Consider the following 16468-nt stretch of genomic DNA (forward strand, 5'->3'; position numbering starts at 1 on the left):
ATGCCGCATCACCATATTATCGCACTTTTGAAACCGTTTTGAAAATTATATCGACTGGATCAATTATCACCGGGACCAATTACCCCATATTAATTGTCATGAAATCATTAGTAATTTAATACACACTTTCTAACGATTCACTTACACTTTTTATAAATCTTTACGTAACAAATATATTTTTTTGTATTAAGGTACCTCCAATATATGAATTAGATTGTACCAATATTCAAGAATGGAATTCTAAAGTACTGGAGCCAGCAATAAAAATTATAAATGCAAAACTCAAAGACGAAATACCTGCACAAAAATCTCTTAATAGAAGTAGCCAAGATGAAAACCTTACGGATAGTAAAAACCAAGAAAGTCATTGGTGTGAGGTAAAGAACTATACTGGTCACAGAAATTAAAGGGTATGAAAAAATTACATATTTTTGAGTGATTTTCAACATGCTGTAACTCGGAGAAGAATGGCCCAACATCAAAAATTTAAGAAACAAATTTTAGCTTCAAGTTTCTAGTTTTCAGACCTGGACTCGAAATTATTTCATCATGCGTAGTTCTAGAGAAATCCTAGGAAAACTATTGCAAAAAAAACTTCCAAATTTTTGCTCGTGTTAAATAAGGTCTATGGGATTCAATAATTTTTTTTTTTGATAAACTTTCTCTATGACTTTTTCAGGCAATTTTAAAACCTTTAATTTACCGTCCTTAAAGATTATCTGAGACAATTTGACGCAGAGTTACGATTGATCAAAGCAAGTAAGTCCATTTTGACTTTGACAATCAATAACTGGGGGCATATTGGTCGTACAGAGATTGGAAGTAGGGTTTTAAAAAAGAGAAACAAAACAAAGGTAAAATGTCGCATATTTAAGAATTTTGGAAACATTAAAATAACTTTTTTAAAAAATCTAACTATTCTATTTGTCCTTATGGCCGATTTTTCAACGAATTTCATCATAAACTATCATAATTAGTTGAGTAGAGTTCAAAAATACCATTCGTTGAAAAATTTATATATGGATGTATATATATATATATGTAATAGAACCGACTTTTAAGGACACGATTGCGTCTACAATTCTTATCCGATCTCAATAAAACTTTTTACACTAATTTTATGTGGAATTACCACGGTTAAGTTCGAAGATGGGCTGAATCGGTTCATTAGTTTAGATTTTATGGCTGTTTGAAATTTTAACGATTTATCGAAAAAATCAGTTTTCAATCACTTTTAAAGTCCATATAATTTTAAAACTAAAACTCATAAATAATTTCTGAAAAAAGTATTTTAAAGCTTGACTAATAACCTTTAATTTATGACCTTAAACATTATATTTAGGCCATTTTTTCCAATAATTTGATAGCCTTGAAAATTTTAATGAAATCAAAAGATGTTGAAATTATGGTTTTCATTCTACATAACTTATGCTTGGCACATTATAATCCAGTTTCGTCAGTTGTATTTTATTGTGCACAAAATAACCTGTAAATTTCACTGCTATTTTATATTTTAAAAGTATTTCTTTTATTATTTATGATGTATCAAATGTACCACAAATCCTGATGATTATGACTGGCCTTGTCATTATGATTACGCTGACAGTTTTTATCGGATCTTAATGAAATTTTTTACACTTATTCTATAGGTGATTACCTCTATCAAGTTTAAAGATGGGCTGAATCGTTCAAATAGTTTTGAAATTAGGGCTGTTTGAAATTTTCATGTTTTTTCGTAAAAATCAGTTTTTAATCACTGTTAAAGCTTATATAACTTAAAAACTAACATTCATAGACAATTTCCGTAAAAAATATCTGAAAGCTCGTCTAATGATCTGTAATTTATGTCCTTAAGCTTTATTTTTCGGCAATTTCTTTCAATAATTTGATAGACTTCAAAATTTTAATAGAATCAAAAAATGTTTAAAATATGGTTTTCATACCACATAACTTATGCATTTCCCATTATAAAACAATTTTGTCACGTGTTTTTTACTGTGAACAAAATAACCTGTAAATTTTATAGCTATTTTATATTTTAAAAGTATTTTTTTTTTTTTTTCCCAAAAACGTCGATATTTTCGAAATTTTGTTATTTTTATTTCTTATCATCTGCATAATGCTTATGATGTTAAGAAAATTAATTCTGGACGAAAGAGGAAGAAAAATATCCATAAAATGAATTTTCTTGAAAAAAAAAAAATTTTTTTATTTTATTTTATGTTATTTTTTTCAATAATTATGGTTTTTAATTGTGAAAATAAGGTTTTTCGTTAAAAAAAAACCTTTTGAAATCGAAAAAAAGGCCATTCGGTACCCGAAATGGAAGGTAGATGTTTCAATTAATCAATATAAAAAGTTAGTTTCATACATACATATCATGTGATACATGATAGTGTATAGTCATGACATGAAATTTAACTCATTTTCTAAAACTGAGGGCCGAAAATGACAATGATTATTTTCGATAGAGAACTTCAGATAGTTGATTTGAGATAACGTTATATAGGTAATGTACCAAACTAACCTTCACATAAATAAAGTATTGAAAATTTAATTAGAATGAGATCATAATTGTCATCGATGTTACAATGGCAAGACCAGTTACAATTATAGGACGTACAGGTACGATTGGAACATCATAAATAACAAGAGAAATACTTTTAAAATATAACATAGCTATAAAATTTACAGGTTATTTTGTTCACAGTAAAAAACACGTGACAAAATTGTTTTATAATGGGAAATGCATAAGTTATGTGGTATGAAAACCATATTTTAAACATTTTTTGATTCTATTAAAATTTTGAAGTCTATCAAATTATTGAAAGAAATTGCCGAAAAATAAAGCTTAAGGACATAAATTACAGATCATTAGACGAGCTTTCAGATATTTTTTACGGAAATTGTCTATGAATGTTAGTTTTTTAGTTATATAAGCTTTAACAGTGATTAAAAACTGATTTTTACGAAAAAACATGAAAATTTCAAACAGCCCTAATTTCAAAACTATTTGAACGATTTAGCCCATCTTTAAACTTGATAGAGGTAATCATCTATAGAATAAGTGTAAAAAATTTCATTAAGATCCGATAAAAACTGTCAGCGCAATCATAATGACAAGACCAGTCATAATCATCAGGATTTGTGGTACATTTGATACATCATAAATAATAAAAGAAATACTTTTAAAATATAAAATAGCAGTGAAATTTACAGGTTATTTTGTGCACAATAAAATACAACTGACGAAACTGGATTATAATGTGCCAAGCATAAGTTATGTAGAATGAAAACCATAATTTCAACATCTTTTGATTTCATTAAAATTTTCAAGGCTATCAAATTATTGGAAAAAATGGCCTAAATATAATGTTTAAGGTCATAAATTAAAGCTTATTAGTCAAGCTTTAAAATACTTTTTTCAGAAATTATTTATGAGTTTTAGTTTTAAAATTATATGGACTTTAAGAATGATTGAAAACTGATTTTTTCGATAAATCGTCAAAATTTCAAACAGCCATAAAATCTAAACTAATGAACCGATTCAGCCCATCTTCGAACTTAACCGTGGTAATTCCACATAAAATTAGTGTGAAAAGTTTTATTGAGATCGGATAAGAATTGTAGACGCAATCGTGTCCTTAAAAGTCGGTTCTATTACATAAATATATATATATATATATATATATATATATATATATATATATATATATATATATATATATATATATACTGTGACGTTACATTGCCGAGGAGATAAAGTTAGAGGTGGAGTAAGTGTGAGCCTGTGTGATAGAGAGAGATAAATTTAGTACGTGTGTGGAGTTGAGTGTAGGGGATAGTGAGTAGAGAGCATGAAGTACGTGTGTGGCGAAGTAAGTGTGCTGAGAGTACGAGTACGGATACGGTATGTTGTCTGTGTTGGAATGTCTGTGTGGTTGAGCGTGGAGTTAACGAGGGATGTCTAGCTGTGTCGTGGATAGTGGCCAAAATACCGCTCCTCCCGACCAGTGATGACGACTAGGCCTAGGCCTGGCTCTCGGGGTTGACGTGGTGATCGCGGAGGAGCGACTGAGATGTCGCCGCCCCTGCGAGTTGGTACCCGGTGTTAGCTGGGGTACGTTTACGTTTATTTGGGAATGACAGGCCTCGTTTGCGATGCTCGAGGAAGCCAAAGATTCGCTAACTCCGGATATCACGGGGAGTGATACCGTGGGATGACTCGCGAGTCCACGGCTTGTATGCGGTTGGGGAAGCATGGATGGAGAAGCGAGAATGTAAGAGTGACTGGGAGTAGTAGATTGTAGACATGAATGGAGTAGGAGACGAAAGAAGAGCAGTTGAGAATTGACCATGGTGTCCGAGATTTGGATTTTGGAGTCGCTGGAGTACGAGTCGACCCAGTAGTCGAGTTTGGAGTCTTGGAGCGAATGGTTGTGAGTCGGAGAGCCCCAAAGGTAGGCCTCGACCACACCCTTGGATGATGTCGTTTGGAGCTTGTGGCTCTGCTTGTTGAGTTTTTGGAGCCGTTTGTCGTGATTTTTTCGTCTTGAGTTACCGCATTATTTATTTCATCTTTATTATTTATCTAGAATTGTGTTTAGTTCTGTGATTCGTCGTCCACGATAGGTTCCCGATGTCATACCCAGGTATTTATTGGTTTGATGGACCGAGAGTACTCGACCGCGGGCCTGCTGGGCTCTCGCGTCGATCTCACGTCGTCTTTATCATATTTTATTTAGTTTTCTTTTCTTTAATTTGTTTTATTTAAATTGTGATTAATCGGCTTCTTCCGCGTAAAAAGAACCGCGACCCTCTCTCCACAACCTAGCATACTGAGCGCACCAGGACATGCCGCTACCTTCGTTCATTTCTCTCATCTCCGAAGGATTTAGATATTAGGTTTTAATTTACGTGTACGTTTAGACCGGTTGCCGATACCGGGGAAATAAAAAGCGGCTGGCGCCCGTCAGGATCTGGAGGAAATGAGAGGAGTGATCGGTGGGCGAAGTGTAACGTAGCCCGATTTGTGAATTTTGAGTTCGAGTCATCGAGTAAATTTGTGGAATAAGAATTGTGTGTAATTTTGTTAAGTTTAATCGGGTTATCTAAGAAAAAGATACGTTACAATACATGCATATATAAATTTTTCAACAAGTGGTATTTTTGAACTCTACTCAACTAATTATGGTAATTTATCACAAAAGTCCTTAAAAAATCGACCATGGGGACAAATACAATAGTTAGATTTTTAAAAAAATCTATCTAAAAATTTGAAAAAAAAAAAAACTGTTTTGATTTTTTCTAATAGTTAACGTTTTTGATTAAAGAAATGAGGTTTGTCGTTGAATAACCTGTTGAAATTGAAGAAATAAGTGAAAATCGAAGAATTGCTCATTATGCTATTTTTAGCGAAAACAATCAATTCAACGCTTTGGAACACTATGAACGAGAAATCGCAGCCCTTTAAAATATTTAAGGTTTTTTGGGACACTTTGAGGCTGAAAAAAAAGACGGTATCCTTCGTTCATCCATTATATCCAAAGTTATACCAAGATTTCCAAATATCCTCAAATTCGTGAATTTTTACCCGTTTTTTAATTTACATTTTCGCTTCAAAAAAATGTTTTTTATCAAAATCCGCTATTTATATCTCATAAAGAATATAATAGGGTTTCGCAGTTTTCGAAACCCTACCTCCATTCTCTGTACTACCAATATGTCTCGAATTATTGATTGTCAAAGTCAAAATGGACTGTTTTGCTTTGATTAATGATAACTCCGCGTCGTATCGTCCTTGAAACTTTTTGAGGGTAACAACTTAAAGAACATAAAATGGCCTAAATGAGTCATAAAGTTTGATTATTCAAAAAAATTTACTAAAGCCCATAGAATTTTTTTTAAAACGAGCACAAATTTGGGAAATTTTTTTTGCGCTGGTTTTCTTTGGATTACTCCGGAATCGTGCATGATAAAGAATTTCCAGTTCAGAACTAAAAACTAGAAACTTGAGGCTATAATTTCCTGTTTTCATTTTTGCTGTACGGCTGATCCCCTCTGAGTTACAGCATGCTGAAAATAACTTAAAAATATAGAACTTTTTTATATCCTTCAATTTCTGTGACCAGTGTATCTTAATTGGTACTGCTAGTGTCACTATTATATACTCGACTTTAATAAAATTAATTTTTTTTTTTAATTGCAGACTTGTAAAAAGATATTGATTGGAGAATTGCAATGGAATTCTCATAAAAATGGCGCCAAACACAGAAAAATGGAAAAAAAAAAAAAAAATTATGACTCATCATCTTACTGATAATAAAATTTTTTTAGAATGCTAAGGTTTCCTTATTATTTGAGTTCATTTAATTATTGAGTAATATTATTTATGTTGATAGATAAATATTTTTCTAATGGCTGCATATAAATAAATACTTTTGCAATTTTTGGCAACACAATGAAATCATTCCGAGAAAATGCAGTCGAAATCAGTAGAAACACAGTTTTTTGTGCAGTTGAATCATTAAATTCACACTTTGTATTCACACTAAACTGTCTGTTCACTGAATGGACAGTTTGGCCAGGCGGGTGTGACCCCACTTCCGTGTCCAGTGATTCATCTCGAGGACATCGCTGGACTTATTCTTATTATCCAATCCCAAAAATATTATTATAGTTTGAATATATAAGCCAAAGGCATTAGTCCATTTTGTCTGATGGCTAACACACACTGATCGACTTATACCCGTAAATAATATTTGTTTCATGGGTCGTAGATCTAAGTAAAGTATTTACTTAGATTAAAAAAAAAAATAAATTTCTTTTTTTTCGTTTTGTCGGAGTAAATTTACGGCAGGTTCAACGAATTGCGCAGCTGGTTGATGAATCGGCATCATTTGAGCTTGAATAATCATTGCTTCTGGATCATGAATCGTTCCACCGGCAGTTGAAAATTCTCCAGTAACCTAAAAATTTAATTTTAAATATTTATTTGCTTAAATAATAATTATAACGATGATAATAATAATATTGATGATTATTTTTAAACAACAACTTGTAGAATAGAGAATTTCGTTTAAAAAAAAAAAAAGTTATGATTGAACGAATAGAGAAAAACTCAAAATTTAAGACAGAACAAATTCAATAAGTGAATTAAAAAAAAAAAAAAAAAAAAAAAAATTGGTAGAATTTCATAATATTTATAAGAAATAATAATTTATGAGATAGTAGAGATGGTTCATTTTAATTATAAATTTGAAAAGAATTCTGTAATTTAGAAGTTGGTTATAAAAGTTCTTTGAGGGTTTCTTAATAGGTTTAAATTTAAAACTCAGTACTGAGATAAAAAACAATTAAGGAATTTTTAGTAGTCTTCAATATAATAGCAAATATTTTTTACTTACCAACAGATCGTGCTGTCAATTCAAAATGGGGAAAGTTTTTTTTTGTCTTTTTTTTTTTATATATAAAAATTTATTTGTTATATTGAAATTGAATTCTGAAACAAAAACAATAGATTTTTTAAAATTAAAATCAACTATTCGATTAAACTAGAGGCCCTTGGACGATAAGAATACCGAATCAGCCTCAGAAAGGAATCGGGCTCGTAACTTCAGGAAATATTCATACCCATGAAATATTTCGATACAGCAAGTTTCAGATATTTATCTACTACCACGTCTGAATAAATCGAAAAATACTGAAAATTAGTAATAATTGTTATCCTTTGCGTCTTGTTAATTGAATGATCTATGAAACGGATATGTTTTGGGACATGATGGTAGCATTTTGGAAAAAAAAAGAGCCATATTTGTCTGTAAGAACCTAAAAAAAAACCAGGTTTTATTCTTAATTTTGATTTTCAAGCGTCTTACGATAATCCTAAAAATATGAGACTATTTTTTTTTAATTTTCCATTCAATTTCCGACGAAATTATGAGCTTGGGAAATTTTTTTTAAGGGTACCACATATCGAAAGAAAATAAAAATCAATTTTTTGCGCTAAAATCGATTTTTTTTTTCATAATTAACTTCTAAAATGATAAAATACAAAGCTTTTGTGAATATTGTACTGGTAAAAACAACGAAATAAATTCAAAATGTTCATATTAAAGTAATTGTTTACATATGATGAACTATATTTATTATTATAATCGTTATTTCTAAATATAATAATTAAATCTGTATCGAATACTATTGTTTACATAGTTCAACTAGTTTTCAGATAATTCATACTTTCCCGCTCAACTTTTAGTTTATTCAGAAACCATGAGATGGCACTGTAATTCGAAACTGGTAACACTGTTTTTTGTTTTCATGAAAATCCACTGTTTCTGCCGATAACTTCAAAATTACGTACTGTTGACATTCTAATAAAAAACTGGTCGTGCCTTTATTTGCATTTAATAGTTCATTTTATCTGGTTAGATTCTTATTTAATTGAAAATATGTCGACACTTAGAGCAAATAATTCAGTGGCGCACTTGTTCAAAATTCATAAAAAAGACGAGAGGAACTCGGAAACATATACAATCCGATGAAGATGTTGAAGATTTTTCAACGATTTTCGATTATTCAATTGTAGTTGGTGATATTTTATGTTTTAATTGTCGTTCCAAAAAATACAAGAAACCGAGACTTGATGAGGATGAGGATACAGCATTGGAGGATCAATTGCCTTCAAATTTGAGTGAATTATTAAAAAGAACTGAATCAAACTTATCGACGATGACTTCGTCTCAGTCAAGTATTGATGATCCATCATTTAATTTAGAGTTTGTATGTGATGATAATACAGAAGAATGTATTGAAGTTTAAATTAAAAGAACAGTTGCAACTCATAGATATTGTTGTGTATGTTCTGTTTCAAACCGGAATATGGTAGTTGTTCCTCAAGATGCCCGTATGCAATGCTTTATTAAAAAAAGAATTTTTATTCGGGATGGAAATCGATGTTGCAGCGATTATCTCATAAACAAGCCCCATTTTGCTGAAGATTTGAATTTATTGAGAGTTTATTCTAATTGGAGATTTTTAAAATCGTCAGAATAAACTAAAATGATGAAAAGCTTGGTTGTTGAATGTGACTACGTTGATTGATAAAATGGATGTTTTTCGTATACCTGATGAACGGTGACTGGTCAGAATATCCATCATAAAAATATCCAACGCAAAAATATCCATGAAAAATATCCAATGCAATAATATCCATTGAAGAAATTATCCATTCATAAACATATCCAAATGAAAATAATCAATCGTTAAAAATATCCGAAATAGCAATTCTTTGAAATTTATTCGCTATAATGTTAATGATTATGAATCATGGTTAAGGAACGTATAATTCATTTAATCTAAATAATTATTTTTCTTATGACTCATTACCTAAAGGGAAAGGGAAAGCTTACGTTAGACGTAGTAGTATTCTGTACTGTATATACCAGTTAGTTGTTGTCCTGCATGTGATCCGTCAGCTAACAATGGGTCTCAAATTTGTTATCAGCCAAAAAGGCAAGAAACAGCTTGTATCAAATGGATATATTTACTCACTTCACTCCAATTCGGAAAACGTTCATTGGCGGTGTTGTAAATATAAAAAACTAGGATGTAAAGCATGGTGTATAACTACGTCTGACGTGCGTAGAGGTATGTATATACTATAATAAAATTAATTCTATACATTAGAATTAATTTATGTATTAATATGTGAAGAATCGATAATTAAGGAAGATGAAGATCCTAATCACGCTCTTGATTGTACCGATATCGAAGTCCGAAAAGTAGATAGTAGAATCAAGAAAAAAAGCTAAAAAATGTAATACGGCCATGAAGAAGATTGTCGCTGATGTTGTAGGAAACGTATCTTCGCCAGTTGCAGCTAAGCTTCCTGATATTTCATATTTATCCTGTGCTGAACGTTGAATAAGAAAAGAATTAAATTCTGTTCCTGAGAACCCTACTAATCTAAGTGATTTTGTCATTCCAGAAGCGTATACTGTTACGTTAAAGAATGATAAATTTTTGCTTTATGATTCTGGTGGTAAAAGGCGGATACTTATTTATTCCACTGTTAAAAATTTTCAGGTATTAATGTTGTGTGACCAGTGGTACGCTGACGGGACGTTTAAAGTATTGCAGAATGTATTTTACCAACTTTACACTATACATGGTAATCATGAAGCGAAAATTATACCATTAATATTTAGGTTGTTGCCATATAAGCAAAAAAAACATACAAGCGTTGTTTAGATGCATTGAAAGATTTGGGATTAAATCTTGTACCGCTTCGATTAATGGTTGACTTTGAGCATGCATTTATTAACGCATTTAAGGAAGTATATTCCGAGACTGAGGTTAATGGATGTATGTTCCGCTTTTGTCAATGCATGAGGCGTCATGTCCAATAGTGTGGACTTCAGAAAACATATAGTAAAGATATAAAATGTGCCACTGCTATCAGATCATTAACTGCATTAGCTTTTGTTCTTACTGACTATGTTATACAGGCATACGAGCTACTAATTAAGTCACCATATTTTGTAAATAACGACGATAGATTAAATGGGATATTAAGTTATTTCGAGGAGAATTGGATTGGTGTGTTACAGCGTAATGGTGGGAGAATAAAACCTATGTATAATGTGGAGCTATGGAATGTTAACGAATTAGTGTTACAATCACTTGCTCGCACCAATAACTCTGTTGAAGGCTGGCATAATGGATTTAGTGGCTGAGCTCAAGCTAATCATTTGAATTTATGGTTATTTATTGAATTATTAAAAAAAGAACAAGGTATAATTGAATTAGAAATCGAACAAGTAAATGCTGGTGGTGGTGCAGCTGTGGTTCGTAAGAAGGAATATCGCGATGTTGATAATCGTATTTTAAAGATCGTACAATTATATTCAAAAACTGATACCTTGGAATATTTAAAGACTATTGCGAATAATATTACTTTTTAGGAGCGGTTCATTATTATTTAAATAGCTTATTAATCATTTGTATATTTAATCCCAATATTGTAAATTAATTGATTTTTTAACAAAGAGAATATTTTTATTTGTAATAATAACTAAACAAAAGTGATGTAATATAATGTTGGAAATAGGATATTTTAGTATTATTGTCCTGTGGAATAAACATGAAAAATTTTTATTATTTGATATTTTGGCCATTCGGTTGCGAATATTAATTAATTGTAAAAGTGGTTCATTTGTATGTAAACAGCAATTTCTATATAAACTAGAAGTTTAAAAGCGCGCGTTGCACGAGCGCCTTAATGAATATTCGATGTGAAAGATACACGTTTATATAATCCAATAATGATATATAGTAGAGCTCTTTTTTAATGAATATCTTCAATTATTAATATCATACCAAAAGGACTGGTATTAATGATCGGTTCGAAATGCTTCATGGAATTCAAAAAATATTATAAAATCACATACAATAACTATGTACATTTTACTCTTAACAATGATTATAATTTCATTGATTAATGTTCTTCTTATTTCCTATTTTATTTCATTCCGAGAAAAATATTTTTTTATAAACTGATTTGGATATTATAATATTTCATGGAAATTTAGAAAATCGATCGAAACTATGTATAAATTCAAGACGTTATGTATTATTGATATAAGTCAATTTCTCTCTTCCAAATCAATGCAATTTTATATCATTCACGACCGATTTAAGAAAATGATGATTAAAAAAGCTTCAATGTTCTTAAATTTAGGCGTTTAACTGACCAATCGTTATATACACTTTTTTTATCGAATTTCTAATAATATTTAATGAATTTCATATATGTATACATATCATAAGTTTTTGCTATAACTTAAATCGAAATTTTTGTTGTTATTTCACACTGAAAAAACTGTCTGTAAATAATATTTGTATTCATTCAAATGAACAATTTTATTTTATATTACGATATATTTATAAAACCGGCAACAAAGTTACTGCAATTCCTGTTAATGCCATTGTGCAAACTTGTTTTTTTTTCACCTCTCAATATATGATACAAAGTAGTATAAATAAATGTTTTTCCTAAACCACCTGGTCCGTCAATGAAGAAATATGATGAGGTTCCATCAACTAAATTATTAAAAACAACATCGTAAATAAGATCAACAACCTCTTTTTGTTTTTCATTAAGCTTATCGTAGTTGTTTACCAATAGTTTTATGTTGATCGTATAAGTGATTATCAGTATTATTGTCATTACTTTGAATGATTTGTTCCATGTTTGGAAATTGATTAAGATGAGATCCTTCAGTAATTAACATCCTATAAATTTAAGCATAGGCTTTAGTACAAACTAAGTTCAACTCAAAATTTCTTTGATTATCTTGTGACATCGAACTTTTAAATTTGTTCCATAATAATTCTGGATACATAGATTGACAATAAATCAATATTCTGACGAATAATCTTCGTAATTGTTGAGGCATCATCCAAGATTCAGCCTCATTTAACGCTCTTTTCCATTCATTATCATCTTCAATAACTCCTAACGCTAAACAAGTTTCAAGAAATGTATTGTGTATTATGCCATTAACCGTTTTCAAATCATCAAAACTTTTTGCGCCTTTCCTATGGATCAATAATAATCGTAAATGAAACAATTCTGTTTGATTTGGAGAAATTGAGTACATTCTCCCAATAACATTCATTTGTTTTTTTTACGTTTCTCCCAAAAATATACATTTGATTCATTTGAAGTTTTTGTAAACACGTAATGACATGGAATTTCAGAATATGAAAATTTCTGAGCTTCTGGATCTCTATTATTTAAATTGAAATAATCAATAAATATAGTTTGTTTTTTTAAAGCTTTATTTATACTTTCCTCACTTTCAGACGAATCAATAGTGATTGTATGTTGATTTTGCAAGTGTACTGGTAATCTTATGACTGCATGACTTTTTTGCTGTAATTTTTTACTCAGAATACGCCAACATGCTTCAACAGGCCCAACGTAACGACCTTCAATGTAGTCTTGGATTTCATTATGATTGATAACCCCGTCATTTTCTGGATTTAAAATACTCACTGCAGCAGCTCGTGGCCTTTATAAATGTACTTGTACAAGTATTTCACAGCTTTTATACTTGATAAAATTTCTGTGTTCAAATGACAATTAAATAACAATAGTAATTTTTTATTATACGGTACTACGAATCTATTATCAACTTTATAATTATTTAATTTATTTTATTCTTTACCAGTATTTCTACGTTGATAATGAGGGTAACCATTTTCATCCATAGTTGTTATAATTTCTTAAATTTTTTCAATTATTGGAAGCATTAATTATCACCCTTAAAGAACAATTGATATACATGTATATAAGTATACTATAGTCAGACAATATTACGCTATCATATCACGGACGATATCATCATATATATGGTGATCATTGTGTTAGTTCAAACTCTAATAAAATTCAAAAAAAAATTTTGTCCTGATTTATTTAAAGCTTTTTTATACTGATGCAACCTAGTAAATACATGGACGTAAATTTGACGTCAGAGTGATTTTACGCTATGTCATAATTTACGTAAGATATAAGTCACGAATGAGTCAGATGTGACTCATTATTTCAGACTTTTTTACGTAAGATTATGATGTAAAACTAATGACGTATACATGACGTAAATGTGATGTCTGTGTGACATTCCATGACGTCAGTATGACATATGGGTGATGTCAAAATCATCAATTCGGAAAAAATATTTTTGAAAAAAAAAAAAAAACAAAAAAAAAAAAAAAAAAAAAATTGAATACCGAATTTTTTATTCGATTATTACCGCGCAAACGCATTACAAATTCAGAAACACGAATTAATAGCAGTAAATGATGAAAAAATCCTGGGCATCTGTTGGGTTCGAACACGGCTCCTCTTGGCTGGTAGTCCTGAACGTTGATCACTGGTCCCTTATGCTTAATTGATGTATTTAGAGTGAAATGCCAGTAAAGACAGAATTCATAAGTTTTTGTGATGGATTTTTACAAAATTTAAAAAAACTCCATGAACTTACATAAAATTTTATAAAAACGAAATTTGTCGGCCTCGATGATAATTATAGAAAATAATATAAAAATTTTTTAAGTTTCTTCAAATTTTTTAATTTTTTGTTGTGATGTGAAATTTAAAAAATCTTGTATAAAATTTTGCGAAACATTAAATAATTTCACAAAATTTTATGAAATTCAATCGATTGAAAAATTGCAATACTATACTTCACAATCTTAATATCAAAAAAGTTTATACTATCGTCACATTTTCTTTTTCATCCTCAATGATATTTTTGGTATATCATCTAAAAAAATAAAGTTACTTTTTTTATGCTCACGCTAATGTTTTAATCTAAAACGTCTGAAATTTATTATCGAGTTTATCGATTACTTTGGCCCCAAAAATGTTTGATATTTAGTTGTTATTTTTACTCATTGACACATCTTTGAAAATTCATTCTATGATTGTTTTATTTTAATAAATAGATGATAAAAACACTATGACTCAGAAATTACATTAGCATTGCATAAAATACTGACTTGTCACTGATGTAAAGATATGATCTAAGAGTGACATCCATATTACGTATAACCGTGACTTTGCTACTGACATAAATGTATGATTTTAAAATTACGTCATTATGATATACAATAATGACTTTATTATTAAGTAACAATGTGATATAAATTTTATGTCAAGCGTACGTAACACATAAGTCATAACTGTTACATCATACAAGAGTCATGCTTACATCAATATGATGTCAAGTTTTTACATCATATTAAAGTCATGTAGAACGTCAGATTGACATCAAATTTACATAAAATGCCGTGACATTTCTATGACCTACGTATGACGTCAAAACAAGGTCATGTGTTCAGTGGGAATTGATTAAATTAAAAATATGTCACCAACTAAGCAAATAATAAAATATTTAAGATTAGTTCTGACATATTAATTATGAAATTGTCAACAAAAATTAAAGTTAAAAAACAAGCCACAATAAAAAAAATCTGTATTATAATTATTGAATGAGATGAAATGACTTGAAATTGTGTTTTAATTAAATATTGAATTCACTAACCAATTGAATGCAATAAAACGTTAATTACTGAAGTTCAGTTAGATACGACATCATAAATTCAAGCAATTGTTATGTCAAAATATTTTAAATAATCAAAAAAAAAAAAAAAAAAAATACAGTAGAACAAAACCATAAAAGTTTAAGTATGGAGATGTTATTTGTGTTAGTAGATATATACGTTGATATGTATATACCTTTATGCATAAATATCCGTATATTTATGCAAACAATTATCAATTAATTAATGATAATTATAAATCTTCTCAACCGTAATGAATTAACATGATGTTTCAGATATTGAGGTAATGTATTATATATTGATGTCCACAATTCAAATAAAATAATTATATTAATTAAGATATAACCATATATCATTATATCTCATTTAAAAATAATAACTACTGTGTTTCAAAAAATTTTTTTGTACAAATTTTTATTTGAGAAATAGTAACTTTATACTTTGTGACGATTTAATTGTCACGTGAATCGATATCGATAATATTTCAATTCATTTCAATTTATGTTGAAATTTCACAGCGATTATCTTGCAATAATTTAAAGACATTCTTGCAATCAGCTCCCCTTACTATTTGAAAATATGCAATGAATTTCAAATTTCATGACCATATCACAATTTTATTCATTAATTAAAGAATAATTAAAACTACAATTGAAAAAAGGACAACGTAATAGTAATTTCGACAAGATATATAATTAAAAAAAAATACTTACGGCTATTATTAATTAGTAGTTAAAAACATTTGTTGAATAAATTTTAGCTACCAACATTCGAAGATTTGAATTGTAAAATTTAAATGAAGATTTTACTGAGATGTATTTAATAAATTTTATTTAACTCCCAATTAATATCAACTATAAGTAATTTTTTTTAAATATATCATTTTGAAATTACAACTACGTTGTCCGTTTTTTAACTGATGGTTTAATTCTTTTTTTAAGTGATTGATAAAATTTTGGTACGCTTATTAACAGTTAGAAGCCATTGAAAATTTTCAAAATGTGCAGACCACTGTTGGAGAAAGGCTTTAAATGTAGAAAGAACGTTGTTTTGACGATTAGTGAACCATAATTTCTATAAATTTTATAGCCATGATTAAGAAAAATTATTTATTCCATGCTAAGTATATGTCTATATATTAGTTAATTCAAAATGATGCAAATGGTTTCAAATTACAGACTGTTGATGTTTACTAACCATAATATTTGATGGACCTTTTCATTAATGCTTACTGCATAATATATATAGTAAAAATTATCACAAATACTTTAATAATTAGAAATGATTCACAATTATTACCATAATATTTCATAGGTTATCAGTTATATGATTTATATAT

The 16468-nt window shown here is 29.3% G+C and overlaps 1 protein-coding gene across 2 annotated transcripts in view; it reads left to right on the forward strand.

The window, feature by feature from the left end:
* LOC103571944 (tRNA dimethylallyltransferase) overlaps nt 1-6354 on the forward strand; it is a 263909-nt gene extending 257555 nt beyond the window's left edge. The window contains exons 8-9 of one of the 2 annotated variants that reach the window (XM_053741000.1): nt 192-410; nt 6209-6354. In XM_053741000.1, coding sequence (XP_053596975.1) covers nt 192-407 — 216 coding nt within the window. In that variant the 3' untranslated portion in view covers nt 408-410; nt 6209-6354. The remainder of the gene's footprint in view (nt 1-191; nt 411-6208) is intronic. The other variant, XM_053740999.1, reaches the window with a different exon arrangement.
* Nucleotides 6355-16468: the final 10114 nt, after the last annotated feature.

Source organism: Microplitis demolitor, chromosome 7 (assembly GCF_026212275.2).
Source record: "Microplitis demolitor isolate Queensland-Clemson2020A chromosome 7, iyMicDemo2.1a, whole genome shotgun sequence".
NCBI classification, from domain to species: Eukaryota; Metazoa; Arthropoda; class Insecta; order Hymenoptera; family Braconidae; genus Microplitis; species Microplitis demolitor.